Raw genomic sequence first — 22490 nt, 5'->3', positions numbered from 1 at the left:
GTTCAACTATAGAGATTTTATTTTTTCTCTAATTACCCAAATGCTGCTTTGTAACATTTATGAAGTGTCTAGAGAATTACTTGCAGTCCACCTCTACACTCCCTTACGTGTATTTAATAGAAATGAAGTTCCTGGTCCTTAGCAGACCAAAAATACTTAGTTTGCTTGTTCTAAAAGTTATACCATTTTTACCTCCTCTCAGGAAACTTCCATGAAAATGTCATGAAACACTTTAAAGTGGTTTTTGTTTTTAAAAAAGGGGGTAAGGGGTAGGTGGGAATTATCTTAGCAATTTTTAGCCATCTCTTTCCTGTCTCTAAATAACTTCATCATCCTGAGCTTCTTTTGTGTATTTGATGGAGGAAAGGTAACCACCTCCAGAGAGCGATTAATTTAATCCTAAAATCAGAAGCATTGCCTTTTGGAGATGCCAGTTTCTCCTCTGTAGACCATAAAAGAAGTCTTAAGGTGGCAAATTGACACACACCCTCATGCTAAAGTGGGAATGTGACTCCACCCGTACTTGTCAGGTTTGGGTCTGTCTGTTTTTACACAGCACAGACTGATGCTGATTTATCCCCCTCCTGAACGGGTAACTTCTCTCACCAGTGCTTCTATAGCTGACACAGTTATTCTTTGTGGTGAAGGGAATTTGAAAGATCTGGGTGATGTGTACTAATTACAGTACAGCTTCTGATTCATATGATACAGGCTGGAAACTGTTACACCAAGTGTTGATTTACGGGTAATTCCAAAAATAATCTGCTTTAAAATATCAGAACTCATTTATTTTGTTTATGAACTGCAAAGCTTTACTTTTGTTTAAATGCGTGTTGTTCATTGGGGACAATATTCTTTTACCTTATGAAATGTCTTCAGAAAAGCTTCATTTGGGATTTTAAAGTAGTCTTGTGTCTGTTAGGATAGTGTTGTCAAAATCAAGTGTCTTTTGTCTGTCTAGTTCATTCTTTTATGGTAGCAGTGAGTTTAGTTGCTTTTCTATGGCACTCATTTCCAGAATTTTCTCACCAGTTTGTTAAAATTTTCTTGAAGTATATAGTGTGATCTGTGTCATCCATAACCAGGTAGTAGAAGAATGTCTGGGTAATAAAAAAAGCTATGAGTAGTTTCTGGCTTTGTCATGTTCCATATGCTCAGATCCCTCCTGAAGTACTTTTTACTTAGAAGTAACAGAAGTGAAAAATAGTTGATTTGTATCCTCATTATTGCTTTTAACAATTATGATGTTTAGGACATGTAAACTTCTGATATTTCAATTAGGTAACTACAAAGGCAAAAATCTACCTCTAGTCTCTGGGTTTTTTTGTTTATTTTGTAGCTGACTCTTCACAAGTTGATTGTCCTATAGATTATCCTATAGAGATTATCCTATTTGCCACATGAGATAAATAATTTCTGAGGAATAAAAATCACAAATACATGCTTAGGTGAGGGTACCAACTGCCAGGATAATCTGTGCTGGTGTTTTAGGGTTTTATGCTGTACCTTGTTGAGTACCTAACACTGATTGGACGTTGACCCCTCTCCCAGGTGAACCAGAGACTTTCCTGTTAAGTCTGAAAGAACGGGGAGGGAGCCCTTCTGAGATGAACACTGAGCATCAGGCTGAGCAGGAGGCAGTGATTTCAAAGTACAGTGTTGTGAGTTTTAGACTAATTGAAGGTTTGGGGCAGCTAACAAAAAATCTCTGGCTTTGAGACTTAGTGGCTTTTAAATTTGCAGATATTTGTGCCCAGTGGAGGGCAGAGTTTACACCAATCCAATGACTGAACACTTCATTACTTATTTATTTTTATGTTGAATGCTTGGAAGTTCTGCATTGTATTATGTCTTCACTTTCTTCCTTTTCTGTTTTGCATGCTTGCTTTTGTTACTTCATATGTGCTTACCGCTTTCACTTTACATGATCTGCTTGGCTTTTTGCTACCAACTTGTCCTGCCAGCACCTGGACTTTTCCATGTCAGAGCTTCAGTTGCAGTTATGTTTAGACTGGGACCAGCATGATTGGCCCTTCATGCCCTCTATAAAATCTGTGTCAGAGCATTATCTGGTATGTCCAATGCACAATATGACTCTAATCATAGTTCTGGATAAAGATGCGTAATTTAATGTATACGTCATAGCTCTTTACTGCAAGGCTGATGGAGAAGCTGTGGTTTTCCCTCTCTGCAAAGATCATATGTTTCATAAATCTGTCTCTTCACTAATTTTTCAGTTGGTTATTATTCAGTGTGAGCTAGAGAAGCTACCTATTAATTAATCTGAAATATGTACTAATCCTGAGTATTCTGTCAGTGCCTGTACAGGACTTTATCACTTATTTATAGCTAGCTGTGCCCCAATCAGTCATTGATCACCCGACTTTCAAAACATTTGTCATATTATTCTTGTCTCTGAGGTGAAAACACTGGCAAGTCCTTGATGGCAGTAACAGGAACAGAAAAGCTCTTTCAAGTATAGTGAGTTCAAGACATGATTTTGCTCAAAAATGCAGATGGTTCACAGTCGAGAGCTGTTAGTAGCATTTTGCAGCAGCTTCCTGAAAGACTGGGAGGGCGGGTAAGAAACAGGAGATCTGTGGGAATGCAAGGCATATCATAGACCTCAGATGTGAAGCTTCAGGCAAAGTTTTCTTGCAGTCCCCTTGTAGGCCAGTCTGCCCTTTCAATACCCTCCATCTGAGTAATTATTACAAACTTAGATTTTATATGAAAAAATAACAGGACTGTTCAGAGTGGAGGAGGGAGTAATTGAATCTCTATGCATCTAAATATCCTTGGCAGTTTGTATTGTGTTTTTGTTATTCAGCAGCGTGTGTTGTAACACTAGATAGACAAGGTGAATGGGGATTTGACCTCCAGTGAAATAGTACCTTAAGTGTCTCAGCCCAATGTAATGCTGGATAAAAAAGGGGCCTTTTCTGAAAGAGGATGCAGTCCTTTCCTCTTTGTTGCACAGGGGTGGGTTACAAAGATAAATTTACCGTTTTCTCTTGGCAAAGTAGTCTCACTTGCACTTTTATCTGTATATGTCAATCTTCTACCCGAATACAGAAGTATATCCAAGAAGCCAGGAATCTGGGCAGCACTATTCGGCAGCCCAAACTGTCTAACCTCTCCCCATCGGTAATTGCGCAAACAAACTGGAAGTTTGTAGAAGGCTTGTTGAAGGAATGCCGAAATAAGGTAATACAGAGAATAATTCTGTTCTCTTGCACCTCATATACATCCTTTATGGACCATTTTGTGGCCAATACGTTTGAACCACCCTCTTCTGCAATCTGTTTCTGCTTTATCCACATAGTAATTTTTGCATGGTATCTGTATAAAGACTTTTGCATGGTAGTGAGAAATTAATGAAGAGATAATGTATTTAGAAATTCTGTAAGGAGTGGAATCTTTATCAAGCAGATTTATGATAGAGAATGTGAAATGATAGAAAAAGCTTTAATATTCTGATGGATCTTTATCATCCCGCTGCCCATGTCTATTATAGCGTATTTCAGTTATCACTAATGAGACTATACTACTTCAACAAGAGTGACTATTCCAAAAGAGAAGGTTGTGGTGAAAATGCAGAGACTTTTTTCATAACTAAAGAAAGTGAGTTAAGAAACTTCTGAAACCTAAGTTTTCAAGCACTTAACAAAGAAATTTGGCATTAGTTTGTACACTTGCTTCACTAGTATATATTTGACAATAACATTTAATTCAAGTGAACATAATGTTCACATAATTATCAAGTAGACACATTCTTGCCTGAAGTCAGTGAAGGTAATATAGGAATTGCATACAACTTTTTGTAGAACCATGTTTAGTATATGCATCTACTGCTGATGTCCGTTTAGTTTTCTGTATGTATGAAACTGTCCAATAATCCCCTTCTCTTAATAGAGGCAAATGACAGTGAAAGTCCTTGAGACTTGGCTGTTTCACTGGGGGAACGCAACTCTAGGGAATGTGGTGAGTCTGTTGTTAGCAGAGAGAGAAATTACCAGGAGAGGTGAGGAGGAGAAGAAGCTAGAGACTAACTTGGAGTTCTTAATCTCAAGACTGTGCTTAGGTGCCTGAGGGAGTATTACTCATTTGAGAGCTACTCTAGAATAGCAGCAAAGATGCAAAAATGTGTGAGAGATGAGCAGAACTGATTCCCTAGTCATTTTTCCCTTGAGGTAGCTATATGATGAATATATTGTGACTGGGAGACTGCTGTAAGAGTTGGTGAGATCTTCGTTGACCAGTATGAGATTGTGCATGATTTAGGAGAATGTGGCTCATCAGGAAACTTGAGAGATGTGCTCCAGAATGGGTTTGATTTAAATGCACGTACCCTTCTGACAGAACAGGGTCTCCCAGGAATGACATGTCCACCTGCTACCTGGAAGCACTTGTGCATGTTCACCTCCCCTGAGAGGAGGTGGACTTAGTGTCCCAGTCCAGCACTCCCCAGGCTTTAAAAACACCCAAGACCTGTGTTGCAGGGCCTCACTGCCAGGCCTCCAGCTTGTCAATGTGTGGCCTGCTGTTCCCTTTATTGGGGTAACTCTGGAGGCTTATATGCTCATTTGCAAGCCTTGTTAGAGAGGCGGGAGAGGCTGTAAAGTGATCAACATTGGTGCTGCCATGGCCTGAAAAACAGGGATAAAAGAAATGCAGTCCTGCACTGACTTCAGAAATATTGCATACATCCAGTTATTCTGCCACATCTTTGCTATTGTGTCCTTCTTTGTTCGTCATTTAAAAAGTGTAAGTGATCTTGGAGGTTCCTGTGGAAAGAATTAACTCTTGTTTGCCTTGTCCTTTTTGAGACCAAGAGGATGTTGGTTGAAAAAATGGGTCGAGAAGCTGTGGAGCTAGGTCATGGTGAAGTGAATATCACAGGTGTAGAAGAGAATACCCTGATAGCCAGTCTGTGTGACCTCTTAGAAAGGATATGGAGCCACGGTCTGCAAGTCAAACAGGTAAGGAACAAACATTCCTATATGTTGCAGAGTGCACTTTCCTACAGTCATGTTAAGCTCTTCCTCTGTTTTCAGAGGGTACCTGTTTTGTGTATATAGATGTGCTAAATACGTGTGTGTCTGTCCCCCTGGCCTTTGTTATGTCAGTTACTGGCCCCTTGTTGTCTCTGCTGTTTTGCTCTGGTGTATGTGCAAGTGCGCATGTAGATGTGTTCCACAGGTGACTTCTTGGAAGATGAGTGTTGTTTGTTTGTTTTTACAGGATGGTAAATAAAACTATTGACTCTTGTTGTTGAAGTTGCATAGGCTATAAGGCAGCACATGCTAAAGATGCTGTCAATGGGATATGGGGCATTTGTTTTCACAAAGGCTAATTGACTTTTTAAGAGCAAAACTGTTGCTATTTTAGCTCTTCCTGAATAATGTAGGAATAGTTAAGTGATGTTACAAGATCACTAGTTAGAGGTGTTGTTTTTCATATGAAATTAATAATTGTTTGTTGTGCTCTTCTGTTTGGAGTCACTTGTGGGACTAGGTGGAGTTTGGAAGGCATTTGCCTTCTCCTTTATACAAAGGAATAGCAAGAACAGTGATGGTTATAACTTCTATTTTTTTTTTTTTTATAAGAATGTGCAGAATAAATGTATGTAATCCAGAAAACTGTAATTCAGTATCTCTGTTCCCAGCACCCAAGCGCCAGTGTTTAAATCTGCTGTCCTTCAAACTATATAGCAGTTCTCTATGTGAAGATTTATCATGTGATTCTCTCCCTTCCCTCTTGTATATCACTTAGGATAGAAGCTGTTCTGCTTTCGTCTTAGAAGACAGAGCATCACTATACTCTGCTTCAACTCAGATTTGGGCCTTTCAGACCACCAGACGGCCAACCCTCCATAAGGTTAATGCTTTGATTGATTGCAGATGTTGGCAAACAGTGCTGAATGGTGGAATAAATACAGTGGTGGAATATAATAGAGGCCTGATGGAGGAAGTGCAGTGTATCTCATGATCCACAGTTACAAAAAAAAAAACCACGACCAATTCTCTGTGTGCTTTGGCCTTTATTAAATATGCAAAAGCCTGCTGTTTTATACATTGATTTTATTTTTCAATGATGAGCCAAGGAAGACTCTTCTTTCTCAATTAACCATGGTAATGAGGATTACCTTCCTTCCACTGATCCCTGCTTTTACCTTTTCCCTGCTGATGAGCCCTGATAGTCCTGCATTAGCTACCTACTGATTCATCGGTGTGCGCAGTAAATCCTCACCTTCCTTTGCCCAGAGTGATGCAAGGAGAGTTGTTGGATGTAGAGTCTAATGACTGAAGTAGCCTGAACTTTCAGAAGGCCATAGTTATTCCCTTGCCCATTCGCTGTCCCGCTGCTTTCCTTAGGCTGTTTTCCTTTCCCTTATAGATACAGCTTGCATCATCATTGCTATTTGGTAAAGTTAAAGGAGAGTAACATGATAGTAAAGGAAGTGGGCAGATAGATACTGCATGAGTTCTTACATTTGTCATGATTGTTGACATCTGTTTGCTCCAGGATCCTTTGTTTGCTGCTTAATGTGATCTGTTGCGGTTCTCCTTGCCATGGCAGCCAGTCACTGAACACTAGACTGTGTGTGCATGTGTGTTTATTGAGAGAAATCCCACTTCGGATGTGACTGTTCCGTGGTTGATATTTTTCATGCTCTCTTTTTATGTTTTTATAAGACTTGCTGTTTTGGCTTTTGGTGTTGTATCTGTCACATACACACATATGAGGCATTGAGCTTCTCTGGGTTTTTTTATATCTTCACCACTGAATGCATATTTTTAATAAATTTCTCTCAACACAGTTACAGACACTCTAGACTTGATCTTCTGGAGGCATACAACTTCTGGAATAATCCCTCATGGTCATTAGTTCTTTATGTCAACTGTAGTGAGCTTCGGGATTGAAGTGTTTAGAAATTTTTAAATATAGTTTAAAAACAAAAATTCATGGTTGAACCATAAGTGCTGCACCTCCAGGCAGGCACAGCCGTGGTTTTAAATGGCACTGGCGGTGCTGAATTGACAGCTGTTACTTTACAGTCGTGGTTTTTCTCTGCACAAAGTTGTAAATAAAAATATGGCTTCTATGATATGACTGCTTTTCTGAAATGCAGAATTGCTAAATCTGTACTGCGATTTCAAATTAATATAATAATTTGAGGAAGATGATAAGTAATACTAATTAATTTCCTCTGTAAGTAATTCCAGTTAATGTGCTGGAGAGCCCCTGTTCAGTTACTGCTGCCTTTCTGTGGCTTTACAAGCTTTTGATTTATCGTGCAGAATATTTTAGGATGAATACAAAAATCTTTTTAGTTCCCAAGTGAAATATTTCCTCCCCCTGCTTTAAGCCACCAGAAGTTTAAGCAAGCAACATAATGAGCAAGGTGCACCTTTTAACATTATTTGATGGATTGATCTACATCCCAAATTCTAACTTTTGAATTGGTTTTATAATGTGGAGTGTTGGAGTATTCTTGCTGAAAAGCTTTTGTTTTCCTGCTTGTGTTTTGGGTTGTCTTTTCATACTGTGTGTGTGATGGTCCAAGTCCTTTGCCTGATGAAACTGAGGGGGATTTTTTTTGGTTGTGAAAACCAACAGCGTGCACCTACAGCCCTGAATTACCCTGAAGGGAACAGATGCACAAGACTTGCTCTGGGTGTAAGATGGTTTACTCAGGCTGGCTGAGTATCCCTGTTGTTTCACTGCTGGAGAGGCAGGGAGGGAAAGACACATTGTACAGGTTACAGCCTCAGACTTAGAACTCTTCTTGTACCTAGTGTTTTACAAGCCTTTAAATGTTTTCTTGTCATGTTAACGAACTATGAGAAATGAAGTTCAGTTGACTTTCTTCTGTTACCAGAATCATTAAATCCCAGTAGTTTGACTCATGCTTCTTCTTTCTTAACCTCTTTACAGCTCCTGAGCACCACCAATTTATCTAATTTTTGTTTTTTTACCAATGACTTTGTAGGGTGAAACACATGTAAAGCAAGTTTTTGTTATGGCTGATGCTTTCAATGATGATTTAAACTTTTTTTTTAATTCAGCTGATAGCAATTTCTTTAACTATTTTTTTTCCTTAATTTTAGGGAAAGTCTGCTTTGTGGTCTCATCTGCTACACTACCTAGAAAACAGACAGAGAAAAGCTACATCAGGCAGCTTCAGTACCTCAGGTAAGACTGGCTTCTGCTGGCAGAAGATGAAAAAAAACTGCCTGCAAATTTGCATGATGGTGAGATTGTTTCCTTGGAAATACCCTTCACTCAGTGTAACTGAATCAAGTATTCTATCCGGTACAGAATTATATGGGCCTGGTGGATTGTCTAAATATATTTTGTGAAAAATAAGCTAGTTTGGATTCAACCCACTTGTTTTGGTCTGGTATCTGACAACTGCAGTAAACAGATACCAGAATTGTCTGATGTTTCGAAGATAGACTTTAAAATGGATTGCTCCAATATACTGTTCTCCACATGACACATAGTCACTTTATGACTGGCAAAGCATATTATGTTATGGATGCGGGTGGTGAAGAAGTACAAGCCTGTAAAATTGTGCTGTACATCCTGAAGTTTTGCATCCTCTCTTGAAAAACAACTAAACAGTAAGCTTATTGTTTAATAGAAAAAGACATTTTAAAGAATACAAAAAGCACTGAAGAAACTTATTTTAATTTTTGTTATATCAAGTGTTGCAGGAAAAATAATTGCACATAAGATCCACTGATAACCTGTTTCTAAGTTTATTAGTGTAATTTTTAAACACTACATCTTGTGTCTCATGGGGGCATACAGGATAACCTTGGAGAGAACAAGGGGTTTGTGGAGGTGGTGGGTGTCTCTTGTTAAAGTTCACAGAATCAGAGAATATTAGGGATTGGAAGGGACCTCAAAAGCTCATCCAGTCCAATCCCCCTGCTGGAGCAGGAACACCCAGATGAGGTTACACAGGAAGGTGTCCAGGTGGGATTTGAATGTCTCCAGAGTAGGAGACTCCACAACCTCCCTGGGCAGCCTGTTCTGTTACTCTTACTGAGAAGTTTCTTCTCAAATTAAAGTGGAACCTCCTGTGTTCCAGTTTGAACCCATTTCCCCGTGTCTTATAATTGGTTGTCACTGAGAAGAACCTGGCTCCATCCTCCTGACACTCACCATTTATATATCTGTAGACATTAATGGGGTCACCCCTCGGTCTCCTCTTCTCCAAGCTAAAGAGTCCCAGCTCCATCAGTTTTTCCTCATAAGGGAGATGCTCCACACCCTTGATCATCTTTGTTGCCCTGCGCTGGACTCTCTCCAGCAGTTCCCTGTCCTCCTTGAACTGAGGGGCCCAGAACTGGACACAATATTGCAGATGTGGTCTCACCAGGGCAGAGTAGAGGGGGAGGAGAACCTCTGTAGGCAAAGAGCTGAGCGTTACTAACATGCACGTGGTCCTGTAAGCATCAAAAAAAAAAAAAATTTGGGAAGTGTTAAGGTCTCCTGAATATTACTTGGTCTGTAGTGTTTTTGCATATCAGACTGAAGTTGCCATCATTTTTATGCTTTCTAACTTAGGATTGATGACAGGGACTGTATTTAATATACAACTTGATTCTAGAGTGTATTTGAAAAATAGGAGTAATACTACTGTTTAAACAACCCCAAAATATGCTATTTTAAAAAGCAGTGGTGTTACAAGAGTGTGCAAAGTGATAGATCAGTTAAACATATGACGTGGTGTACTGAGTAAAACATCTTGAACACTGTTTTCTGGTGTCAACAGTGCCAGTCAGTTTTACTATGTAGAAAGAAAATAGTCTTTAGAAAATAATACTTGATTAGTATATGTCTTAAGCCATCTGATGTCATACCAATTTAAGCTGAATCTAAGCTCATTGATCTGTTAATGCTCAGTGAGTGCTGAGCTGCATAACTGTCTGTGTAGCGTGTTAGATTTTTGTGTCATTTGAAGTGGAAATATGCCACAATATCTTCACTAAGCGGTGAGCAGTCAGTAATGCAAGAGTGCAAGTTGGTGTTAATTCATCCTCTTTTTTACTATTGATTTAAAAACCTTTAGATGGATTTCTACTAACAAGAAATTCTGTTCTTCCGAGTCTAGGAATCCTTCTTGATTCAGAACGGAGAAAATCTGATACCAGTCCAGCCATGTCACCTCTTAGAATCTCTCTCGTCCAGGATATGAGGTGAGTTTAAACTGTTATAACCAACACAGAAAACCTGTGAGATTTGCATACTTGTTGCTGTGTGTAGTGTTTACCATGTGGAAAAGTCTGTTTCATGTGTCAGGAAGGGTATATGGAAAGGAACCTGCTGCACTCTTTAAAAGTATATACTGCAACCTTTTCATTGACCTTTACAAAAACATGTTTCATACCGAGGAGATTTTATGTTGTCACAGCTACTAGCTTATGGAAATACCCTGACACAGTTTTCATCTTTTTGTAAGTGTTCTGTATTGTTTTGTTTCCACAGAGATGTAGGTGTAGCATATGTATTTTTTCAGTCATCACCAAGTTGGTTGCGTAGCTCTGATCTCATTCTTGCTTCTCAGCGAAGAAAGCAGCTTAAATAACTTGTTTAATCTAAAGAATGGGTTTATCTAGCATGGAGCACTGTAGTGTGAATAAAACTGTAACTTCTCAATGCCCTCTTTTTAGTACATCCAAGAACAATATACAGAACTTGTACATTAACTTTGAAAGGATTTTTCTTTCCTTCATTTTCCTTACCAACATCTAATTTCTTCAGTGGGGAGGAATGAACTGAGGATTTTCAAAGGACATGCTTGTCCTTTCAAAACGTATCATTTGTGTCTTGTATGCAAGAAAAGCTACTACTGAGCATGCAAAGACAGCATTTAATTTTCCAGAGCACTCAGCCATAAATATTGTAGTGATAAGGTTCAGAATGATTCTTACATCATATGATGCAATGGGCCTAGTTTAGAATTTTGTAAATAGGGCACTGCATTGCAGATTTTTCCTTTTCAGGCTCTTATTCTTTTTCAGCTAGATAAGCAAGGAATTAAGATACTGCTGAACATTAAGGTGATTGTGCCCCCTTTTTCCAGTAGTTTGTCCGATATTTTGCATTCTTGGCAAAATTCCTTCTTTAGCCTACGTTGGCTCAACAGAACTGTCACACTTTGAAAATACTGAGCGTTGTCTTTGTTTTATTTTTGTTCCTTTTCAGGCATATCCAGAACATTAGTGAGATCAAAACCGATGTTGGCAAGGCCAGAGCCTGGGTTCGCCTCTCCATGGAAAAGAAGTTGCTCTCTAGGCATTTAAAACAGCTGCTTTCAGATCATGAACTCACAAAGTAAGATGGTTTATCTTGGGCAAAGCTTTTAAAAATTAAGCCTGTTTAGTTGTTTGACTTCAAAACCCAGGAAGTGCCTATTCTTCCATCTGCTCAGCAGTGTGCAAAAGGTATAGAACAAACCAGCCTTCTGTGCGTGTGTCTGCCTGTGTATGAGCTATTTGGGAGTTGTGGTTCAATGCTGGGATTTTTCAGATACGGAATAAGTTTTGTCAGTGTAGACTATGTTGCGACTTTGAGGTGAAATCTTCAAAATTTACTAGGGATTAAATGAAATAGGGTGTAAGTCCAAACACCACTACTTTGCTGAGTCAAGTTTTATCTTGGCCCCCTTTCTGTAACTGTGTGGGATATTTTCTTTTGCTTTGATTGTTTGTATGTTTTCGCAACACACGACAAAGTCAAGCCTAAGTCCTTGTATGCAGTTCTGTCATGATATGAAGAGAGTGAAGGCACAACCAGATGTGCTTCTGTGGTTCTTCTTAGTGTGACTCAAAGTGGCTGTTCCTTAGTTTCTCACTTCACTCTCCAGATCTGAAACTTTCTTGTAACTCCTTTCAGTGCCAAGTGAAATAATGCAGTTGAAAGAAACTTCTGGTGTGGTTTAAGAGAGTAGATGAATGGGGTACATGCAGTACCTTGAAGGTGACTAGGAGGGCTGTGATGATGGGTTCTTGCATTTCATTTTGGGGCAGAAAGCTCAAGACGAGATCTGGTGATCTTTTGAAATCTTACATCTAAATCTCTCTGAGCATGATTGTCTACATACTTAGATCAAAATGAGAGTGTCTCAGCTTTGTTTGTCCTTTCTACACAGTAAAGTGTTTGCATTTATAGCCTGCTTAAGAACATAAGGTGAATTGCGTTCTAATAGTAAAATGTTTGCTATTGTGATCAATTTTTTCTTTTTTATTACTTCTCCTGAACATTTCAAAATGTGTGACTTTAAATTCCTTGTATATGAAGTCATAAATAAATTATGAGAAAACGCAACTATTGAGACCCAAAACACTATTTGAAGAGTAATTGTCCTATAGGAAGAAAATGGGAGAAGTATATGAAGTGGGTGGGGAGTAGCATGTGAGTGAAAACTGTGGAATTAAACCTGGAGAGAGTTCCAAATATTGCCGGCTTAAACTCTGTCAAAAGTGCTAGTGCTTCTTGTAAGTATGCATCTTGAAATACAAAAGGAGAAATGGTCAGCGCAAGGGCCTATTTACTTAGTGATGTCCACAGCATATATGCATTTTATTCTCTTTGTAAACATAAATAATTATTATGTAAATAGTTGCACAAATCAGAGTACAGGCCATATTTAATACTGATTGTATTGGGAGTAACAATTTGAGGTTTATTTAGTATAACTTGTGCCAAAAAAAAAAAAGGTATTGCTGATAAGGTTGTATATACAGTTAGCTCTGTGGAAATTAAAAGTTCTTTTGTATGGGCCGTACTAATTGTCATCAGCTTTCTGGAGAAAGACTTCTTTCTGGAGAAAGCTTAACCTCTGCTGTCTATTGTTCTTTTCCTCTCCTCCCACTCACACCACCTTCTAAGAAATTACATCCCTCCCCCCCAGTTCCCTGAACCCCAACTGTGAATTATTTGAGATTTGCCTCGTATTGAATTGTGTTGGACTTTCTGATGAAGCTGCGGCCTTCCGAGAACAAGCAAGAAAAAGCTGAAGGACAGAGTGAGAACAGCTAATAAATCTACCTGTGTCTCTACATTTAGGTTAGGCCTCTCCAGTGAAGTCAGCAGTCCAGATCAGGTTAAATTTAGCAGTGCTTGTGCCTTGGAGAACAAGAAAAAAACCCTAACTTTCTTACCATTGGCCAATGCACTGTTCATATGTCACACATTCTGATTCTCTAGCACAGAGTGAGACAGCAGCAAAAATATGTTTAAAATAAAGGGAACAAGCAAAGGAGCAACTTACACAGGAATGACATCAATTCTTTGTAATCCTATGTGCTTTGTGTTGCATATTTAGATATCCTACTTGAAGAAAGGTATTGTAGGCAGCAGGGATTTAAAGTATTCTTCATTTGTTTTTAGAGGAAGCAGTGCCACATTCAGTGGTGTACTCAAAGTAATTGTGCAACTTCTGCTGTTGTACAATTAACGTGATTGTGTATTGTTCTTTTCTGAAGCAACTGTTAGATATTTTGATTAAACTCTTCATTTGGTATTTGCTAAAAAAATAAGAAAACTGAAACAAGTTTGGTTTCTTTCTAGTCTGCAAAGGGACTAGAGTTAGGAAACAGAAGGAAATCCCATACCTTCACTTCCCTGAGACCTGTATGTGCACAAGTAAACCGAGAAATCTTACATTTTGAAAAGGCAGGACAGCACATACCGTTGTGGACAGGCTGTTTAAATATGTGATTCGGATTGTTCGAATGAAACATGGAAACAGTCACTCATGAGACCTCTGTGGGTTTGTTGCTCTCGTGGCTACAGGCTCATCAGTATCTTTATTTCCATTGAACATCTCCTGTCAATCTCTAGTGTTATGTTTGTTATGTAAGTGAGAATATGTGTGTGTGTGAATCATCATTGATTTGTTTTGCAAATTTCTGGCTTGTGAGTCACTTGCTGACTTTTTGGTAACTGATATCTGAAATGGAGGGGAGTTGTCAGGATGCCCTCCTGGCAGGAACAACCTATCTATGGCTGTGTCAGCATTTCTAACACCTCATTCATGCATTCATGATGCCTTGAATATTCCTCTAATGTCAGTTGGATTTTGATGTGTCTTGGCATGCTCTTCTTTTATGTTTATTCACCAACACTAGCATTATTTATTTTTTGCATAATTAACAAAGATAGTGGAGATTGCTATGTACAAGTGAGTAAGTTTAGGAGTGTTTTCCAGTCAAAATTTGCACTTGGAAAGGTTGAGATTGTAAATTCTTTTCAAGGTTTCTCAATTCCAAGTCTTGCAGTGTTAAATTCCCAAATGTGTTTGAGTCATTGCAATAAGTATATAAGATTGTTTCCATTTACAGTGTGCAGAGGTGTTAGTGTCTCCACTAGTGAGAGACAGCTACTGAGAGACATCTTTTGATATTCCCACTTAAAAGAAGCCACAGTTCTGTGTGGTGTTGCAGTCCTAGCAAAGAGTTTGCAACCAGGTAGAAGGGCCACCTTTGCATATTTCTGATTTTACTTATGTCAGGAGCTGTGTACAGTGAAGCTGTTCCCTAGGAACAGGAGGCAGGAGAAGACCCTAAGGCCATCCCAAGCCTTGCTTTTGGGGGGTAGAAAATAGTGTGAAGTACTGGACTGATGCACTTGGGAGAATTCAGACTTGCAGAGTGTTGACATATCTTGGCACATTAAATACTGTTGGCTCTACCAGTATTGCTTGTCGTTTGTAATCACTTGCACATTCTTCATAGTTTACCTAATAAATATGCACAATAGAAAACATTTCACTGAATGGATCTTGTTACTATGACAGATTATTTGTTTTGCTTTGTCAGAAAACTCTACAAGCGTTATGCATTCCTGCGCTGTGATGATGAGAAAGAACAATTCTTATATCATCTCCTGTCATTCAACGCTGTTGATTACTTTTGCTTTACCAATGTTTTCACAACAATCTGTGAGTATTTGCTTTCCCTGGAACTCTGATTTCCAGATTTGGTGGAGTCCTTATCCAAAATTCTAAGCAGCTCTGACCAACACGCCTTAATGTAAAATGTAATTGTTCTGCTTTCTTCCTGATGTCCATTTGTGTATGTTGTTTGGCTATTTCTGCAATCCTCCCTGGTGGGCAGTAGTGTCTCTGTGTATCAGTAAAGGCTTTTGTTTCTAATTTGGTAAAACATGCAGCTTGAATCCTTTTAATTGGGCAGGAGTTCCCAACTGAAAATTTTGTGGAAATTTTGTTTGCACCGTACTGAACAAAACAGTATGGATTATTCATTATCAAGGTAAAAATATTAACTTAACACATGCTAGGAATTAAAAAGAAAACAAAAAAACTTGCCCTTTTCCATGCTTAGCCTACTTTTCAATATGCTTGTGTCTGAGTTTGGGATAACAGTAAGGGCTGCATCAGAACTCTGCAACACATTTAAGTACTTTTTTTTTTTAATTTAAAAAAAACAGATGCCCTAGAGAAACTTTTAACCTGTTGTTGCTGATGCTTAAATGCATTACAGAATTCTCATGTAAAACTGGGGGTGGGGGTATGTGAAAGGACCCCTCTGGCCCCAGGGTAAGAGTTACCCTTGATGGTATGTTATGATCCATATTTGTGTATATGAAAGACAAAGCAGGCAGATGTCTGAGCAAAATGGGTTTTCATTTTGTGGGCAAGTTCTGGACAATGCTAAAATCTGGTCTGCTGGATGCAGTTAAATTGTCACTTTAAGACTATCAGCACAGAAAATAAAAAGGGAAACATTTTAACTCATTCTTAAATGGTACAAGCATCAAGCTTTTAAGAAAATCCAACCACCAAATGCTTTCTTGAGGGCACTGACAGCTGAGGAGGCATTGAGGGAAAAATGTATTAAACACCTCGGTGGAAAAGCCGTGACTGTAATCCATTTATGCACTATAAAAGAAGGGCAGATTGCCAAGAAACACAGTGACCATTCAGATAATTGGATTTTGTTATAAAAGTTTGGTTAATAGGGGGTTGTGCCTGAGGCATTAGGTGATGGAAGAGCACACACACTTCCTCAGAAGCACGTGCCTCCTGAGTCAGGGAAGGGCTGTAGCTCCGGTGATACCGTCTTGGACTAGTCCCCGGAAAATCAGGGGACCAGAAGGTGTTTGAGCATGTGTGGTGCCAGTTGAGGGGGGAAAGTTTTTTATTCTTTTTAAAATCAAGAAGTCTTAGCATATAACCAAGAGCAACATGGTACAGAGAAGCTTGCGGCATTAGAACATATTTTCACTGAATTTGTTCAGCTGCAAGCAAACCCTGCAAACAAAGGCTTTGCTTAGTAATTGAGTGGGAATCAGTGTTAGTTGCGTAGTGTGCACGCCTGCACACGCAAACGCAGGCGGTTTGGAGTTGAGCGTTGAGTTGCGTGCTGAGTTACAATGTAGTCCTGGACACCTGAATGTTCTGTCTTTGTCTTGCAGCTGGGGACAAGTAACCATCTTCATTACATGTTTTGAGGCTGGTGAATGAAAAATTATTATACCCATATGAAGACGGTATTCCATCTGTATTTCTTTTTTTACTTGACAGTGTTTCGCTGTCAGCTCTGCTTCTTAATGACTGCTATGTGTGCACTTCCTGATTGTCAATCAGTGCTTAGTGTGCAAGTGTTAGCATGATTAAAATAGCAGCGCTGATGTTGTTTTAACATTTCATGGTACTGCAGAATTATTTTATGACTTATCTTTCCCTGCCTCTCTTCAATTAAAGAGATTACACAATTACCCTTCTTCATTTTTGAAGTGTTATTTCTTGTGTTTGCAGTGATACCATACCATATATTGATCGTTCCTAGCAAGAAACTTGGTGGCTCAATGTTTACAGCCAATCCTTGGATCTGTATCTCGGGAGAACTGGGCGAAACAGGAGTCCTGCAGATTCCCAGGAATATATTAGAAATGACTTTTGAGGTTTGTATTGCTTGATACAAAAAAATGCTTTGGATGTTCTGTTTGTTCAGTTTTAAATTCTTCTCTAGCTGTACCATCTTGCCATACATTTCATATCTTTAGTCTATGTGGTGAATTACAAATTCTCCCTGTGCCTGTACATAGCAAATTTGATCTATATTTAATAACATGCAAAGCAAAATGACTGACAGATCCTTAGTGCAAGGATGGACGAGACTGTCTTTATAGTATAACTTTCTGTTGTAATGGCTGGAGGTGTCATATCCTCTTCTGTTGAAAACAAATAAGTCATTCTGCTCCGATTTTTTTGTGTGTGCACACGTTGGGTAAAATTTAATGGAAAAATGTAGTTCAACTGATATTATCTCTGCTGATCAGAATAGTATTTAACAAAACAAAGCTATCTACCACTAAAAAGCCCAGAATCAATCATGCAGTCAGAAAAGCAAAACTACGTTTCTGATTCCCTGTCTCTTTCAGTTTACTCTGACAAACTCTTTGTTTAATTTGCAGTGCCAGAACCTGGGAAAACTGACCACAGTGCAAATAGGACATGATAATTCAGGGCTGTATGCCAAGTGGCTAGTGGAATATGTTATGGTCAGAAATGAAATAACAGGGCATACTTACAAGTAAGTATCATCCTGATATTTCCTGTTGGGTAAGTAGAATTCCTGCAGGGAGCTGGCACAGTAGGACTTGTTTGATTAGAAAGGTCTTACCTGGGATACTGTGTCTACAGCTGCCATTACTTGAAGGCATAGAAAGGTCATTTGGCTTCTGGCATTAAACAAGTCATGATCCTTACAAAATTAAACAGAGTTTTCAGTTTGCAGATGCTCATGTCTAGCCTCAAAACATTGGTGAAGAAGATGAATTGACTGTTGTGCATCTTAAAAATAATCTGCCTTGAGCCCGAGGAAGAAATAGCAAGTTAGAGCTTGGTGCTTACCAAATATGGGTGGTATTTTGTGTTAAGGTTGAGTGCTCTAGGTGTTATAGGAGAGACCTTTGGACAGAAGCTGGAACACAAGGACTTATGAGTGTTAGAAACCTGTGTTTGCATAGTGAAAGTAAATGAATGAATTAAATTTATTTGTTAGTTACAGCATAGTTTGATGCCTTGTCCTTTGTTTAGAGAAACTGTCAGGCTCATGTTGATGACAAACTGGTAAGTCCACTCAGTTCTCCATGAATGTTTGTAATTAAATGAAGAGACAGGATTCTGTTTTTGAATGCTGTTCAGTTTTCTGATTAAGCTGTTTAAACTGACATCAACATTGGTTCACAGAAAGTGACAATGAGCAAGTGAGCACACGTCTGATTTAATATCCCAATTTCAATAGATGTATTGGTGTTTTGCCACTTAAGGTTATGTTTGGAGGTTTTTTTTTGTCTGGCCTGCAATGAAAGCAAAAGTGTATTTCACAACCCATCCATAGTGTGGTGTAGGTCTTCCCCTTCTACCTCTTTTTTCTCTTCAGCCCTCAAATCATGTGCTACATGCGGGACACGAGACAAAATCTACCACTGTTTGCTTTGCGGATCATCCAGTGTGACACTTAGCACAAAACTTAGAACTGCAAAGCTGTTTTACTTTTGCTCCCTCTGCTGGCAAATGCCAAAACCAAGACTTTGTTGCTAGATGAGTGAATTATTTCTTATAACTATACTAGCAGAATTTGGGTTTTATGCAACTGCAGTTTAAAGTCTGTGGCATGGAATTGAATCTGAGTTGAAGGTCTTGATTCGAATATCTCCTTTATGTTCTTAGGTTTCCCTGTGGAAGGTGGCTTGGCAAGGGAATGGATGATGGCAGCTTGGAGAGGATCCTGGTGGGAGAGTTGCTGACTTCCCACACGGAAGCTGATGAGCGGCAGTGCCGAACCCCTCCTTTGCAGCAGTCACCAAGCATGATCAGAAGATTTGTCACTATATCACCAAACAATAAGCCAAGTGAGTGGTGGGGGGTGTCCTGGCTCATACTGTTCTGCATTATCACCTGAGGAGAACTGCTTGCAAACAGCACTGTAGGTTTTCTTGTGTTTTAAAACTGTAGCTTGGAGAGGACCTGTGAAAACCCCTGCTCAAAGCCCAGCTAACTTCTGCGTTACAATCCTGAGCTACCTGTTCGGTGTACTCAAGTTTTGAAAGTCTCCAAGGACACAAGGAAGATGTCTTTGGACTCCTGGTCCAGTGCTTAGCTGCCCTAGTTTTCTGTGTTCTTGTCCGTCATCTGTGGAATGAATGCTGTGGAGGAAGGTAGAAATCTGCTGTCCTGTCTCTATCCTTCAGGAATGAAAAAGCTTGCTAGTGGTTTCTGGTCACGGACTTCATTTTTCTGTTGAGATCACTGGTCTGCAGTTGTCTTATTCTAGATAAATCAGGTGGTTACTTTGCTCTCAAGCATGCCTGGGTTTACAGTGAAACTATCACAGAAAGTGTTTCCAGGGTGCCCAGGTTTGGTGGTCCTAAACAAAGCACATCTTTTCTTAGCTTTGGGCCCCAGTCTGAAAAGTCACATGATATGCAAAAAAACCCTTTCCAGCTGTTGTTGTGTTGAAACGTCACAGTATTAACTTCAATATAGAAACAATCCATCTCAATTTCTACCTCCTCCACAGTATATAAAAGTAGAATTGGATTTTTATTATCCACTGTCCAGCACCTTTTCATTAACAGCATAGGTTATACTGGTTCATGCCCTTTTCTTTTTTGTGATATACCTTATTGCTCATGCACAGGTACATTTTTGAAAGCCATTGCAAAGTGACTGGATATATTGTTGTATTTTGCAGAGTTAAATACTGGTCAGATACAAGAAGCTATTGGTGAAGCTGTCAATGGCATTGTCAAGCATTTCCACAAGCCAGAGAAGGAGGTGAGGAATTGTGTTGTCTGTATAGTGGCACTCCTGTCTTAAAACTCCTATTAGTAAGCATTGGAAAATGTATAACAGAAATAACTAAACTGAATGAACCGCCATTTGTTTGAAAATTCCTTACGTGCAGCAAAAATGAGACACTGAGACTACCCCATTGGAATAGTACATCCTCAGGTACATCTGTTTTGCTGCTAAGTGGAGCATTCTGTTAATTTACATGTTAACATTCTTGGAAACTGTGTTGTTAGTCAAATTCTACTGAGAATTCTACCCGCACCACTGTCGTCAAGGGTGTTACCTCCTGTTTAGTTGTTCTGGATTAACTGACGTTTTGTATCTACGTGAAGTACTGGGTAGGTTTTTATGCCTGTTCATGTTCTAAATAGAAACTTGGCTTTTTTTCCTGAGGTTTAGAAATGGCATTAAATGTTGTTTTTATTGATAAGCAAACAATCTGAGGCACCTGCTACAGTGGACCCGTGATCTTTATTATTCAGTAAAAGAGGAAAATGTTTTCCTAATTTTCTGGACAGTGGTCATTATTGTAGGTAAAAAAGATGCTCATGATCTTTATCCTGGCTTTTCTGGTGGCTTCATTTGGTGATGACAAGACCCTGAAACTGCTTTCTTCAGCCTTGTTCTTAGCAAGTCCAAGAAAGTTTTGACTTGTGACAACTGGGTCATTCTGTCTGGAGCCGCTTTGACAGTAGACTGTAACTTTGGGCATCCATTTATTTGAAAGCTGGTTTCAGTAATAGAAGCATGAGACACTTGTGTCTCAGGCTTCCAAACGGAGATAGTAATTGTGCGTGTTTTCTATGTGTGCCCAACAGAGAGGCAGTCTGACGCTGTTGCTGTGTGGAGAAAGTGGACTTGTTTCAGCTCTTGAGCAAGTCTTTCAGCATGGATTTAAATCACCGAGACTCTTCAAAAACGTCTTTATTTGGGACTTTTTAGGTAAGTGTGAGGAAGACGTACCAGAGCCTGTTTGTGCTGTCAAAGCATGTCCATCCAAGTTCCTTATCTTTGCTGCCGTATCTCAGCTGGTGTGAAGAGCGTTCTTCTTGGAGGCATCTCGGCAGCTGAATTGCCATGAGAGCTTTTACCTCCTTGTACTGGTGAAAGAAAGAGCATCTGTCTTCTGACAAAGTTGTCACTGTACTTAATACAGTAACTGGAATTTGTGCTTCTGGCAGTAATAGTGTAAAACAAACTTTATTAGTGGAGAAGAATTAGTTAAATAAGGTGGTAAACTGGCATATAGTAACCTTGTTCTTAACTGAGCATAGTGAAAGCACTAGATCACATTTTTAAGAGGCTGCACTGCCTTATAAAGCACAGCAGACGTATCTACTGCTATTGGTACTTAACCCCTTTATTACAATGTCCATTATAAGCATAATTTTTTAACACAATGGTCTAGGTCCTTGGGCATAGAGCTGAATAAATCAACTGGGTACACAAACACCTTTTAGAAAATGAATTGGTTTTAATAGTGTTTGTGTTTTAAGTAGGCACTTTGACATCACTCTCTTCCTTATATCATCATTTTATTGTAATATCTCAAAAATCAGTAAATACTAAAACCTCTTTACCACTGTTCAGAGGGCAGGAAGTGGAATCCCAGTTTTACATACAGGGAACACAGGACTGAATCAAAGAGAAAAAACAGTGCCTAGATGTAATCATTTGGGAAATTCATGGATGAGCTTTGAATCTAGACCTTTCAACTTCAACTGCCCCCTCCATAACACAGACACCTATGTTGATTTACCAGCTGTCCACTACATGCATCAGACAGCCATATGGATTTGTAAGCATGCTCATGGGGAGAGCATTATACTGAGGTGGTATTAAATTTAGTCATCTAAATGTGAAGGTCATAGTGCCTAAGTATTTTATTCCAAGCACAGAAGAATGATATTTCAGATATTTTAGGACTGCTGTGTGCACTGATGAAGCTTCATTATCTCCCACCGCTCTTTTAAGAAAAAGCACAAACATACTATGAGACCCTGGAGCAGAATGAACTGGTCCCAGAAGAGAACTGGCAGACAAGAGCCAGGAATTTCTGTCGCTTTATCACTGCTATCAACAACACCCCTAGAAACATTGGGAAGGATGGCAAGTTTCAGATGCTGGTGTGTCTTGGAGCCAGGTATAAAGAACCATTATTATTATTATTATTATTATTATTATTATTATTATTAGAAAAATATGTTGCTCATTAGTAAGATAAAGCCAAACAACTGCTGGTTGTGCAGTTTGACTGTTACTTACACAGTTCTTTGATGTAACTAAAGAAGGATGAAGTGAACCATGCCCTGGCTGAGTTCTTAGGCATGTGAAATGTGGGAAATCTGAGATACAAACCCGATTATCCTGAAGAGCTGAGCAGCTGAATTGACAGAGGAGGGTAGTAGCCTGTTGTGAGCGGCTTCCCTCTCATGTACAGCTGAGGTGGGAAGATAGAAACCCATCCATCAGTGAGGCCTCTCCAGTTTATGGCTGGATGAATTCCCCACCCTCCACCTGCTCATGGTACGAGGGAAGCTGGGACCACTTAGGAAGCCTCTTGGCACCAAGGGAATGGAGGAGACTTGTGACTTTGGGTCTGCTTGGGACTTGCAAGCCTCCTGGGAACCGTATCTTTTGACGT

The 22490-nt window shown here is 39.3% G+C and overlaps 1 protein-coding gene across 5 annotated transcripts in view; it reads left to right on the top strand.

The window, feature by feature from the left end:
• The window catches only part of DENND5A (DENN domain containing 5A), a 68262-nt gene that overhangs the window by 43804 nt on the left and 1968 nt on the right, over positions 1–22490 (top strand). For 2 of the 5 annotated variants that reach the window (XM_065066163.1, XM_065066162.1), the window contains 13 exons: positions 3076–3207; positions 4830–4982; positions 5776–5880; positions 8115–8199; positions 10130–10214; positions 11224–11352; positions 14841–14962; positions 16802–16947; positions 17461–17579; positions 18722–18903; positions 19746–19828; positions 20665–20788; positions 21821–21989. In XM_065066163.1, the coding sequence (XP_064922235.1) occupies positions 3076–3207; positions 4830–4982; positions 5776–5880; positions 8115–8199; positions 10130–10214; positions 11224–11352; positions 14841–14962; positions 16802–16947; positions 17461–17579; positions 18722–18903; positions 19746–19828; positions 20665–20788; positions 21821–21989 (1634 nt within the window). Of the gene's footprint in view, positions 1–1964; positions 2073–3075; positions 3208–4829; positions 4983–5775; positions 5881–8114; positions 8200–10129; positions 10215–11223; positions 11353–14840; positions 14963–16801; positions 16948–17460; positions 17580–18721; positions 18904–19745; positions 19829–20664; positions 20789–21820; positions 21990–22490 lie in introns of all 5 variants that reach the window. The other 3 variants (XM_065066165.1, XM_065066164.1, XM_065066166.1) reach the window with 2 other exon arrangements.

The sequence above is a fragment of the Columba livia genome, chromosome 5, assembly GCF_036013475.1.
Source record: "Columba livia isolate bColLiv1 breed racing homer chromosome 5, bColLiv1.pat.W.v2, whole genome shotgun sequence".
NCBI classification, from domain to species: domain Eukaryota; kingdom Metazoa; phylum Chordata; class Aves; order Columbiformes; family Columbidae; genus Columba; species Columba livia.
Note: the sequence above shows the minus strand (reverse complement) of the source record. Positions and strands in the feature narration are given on the sequence as shown.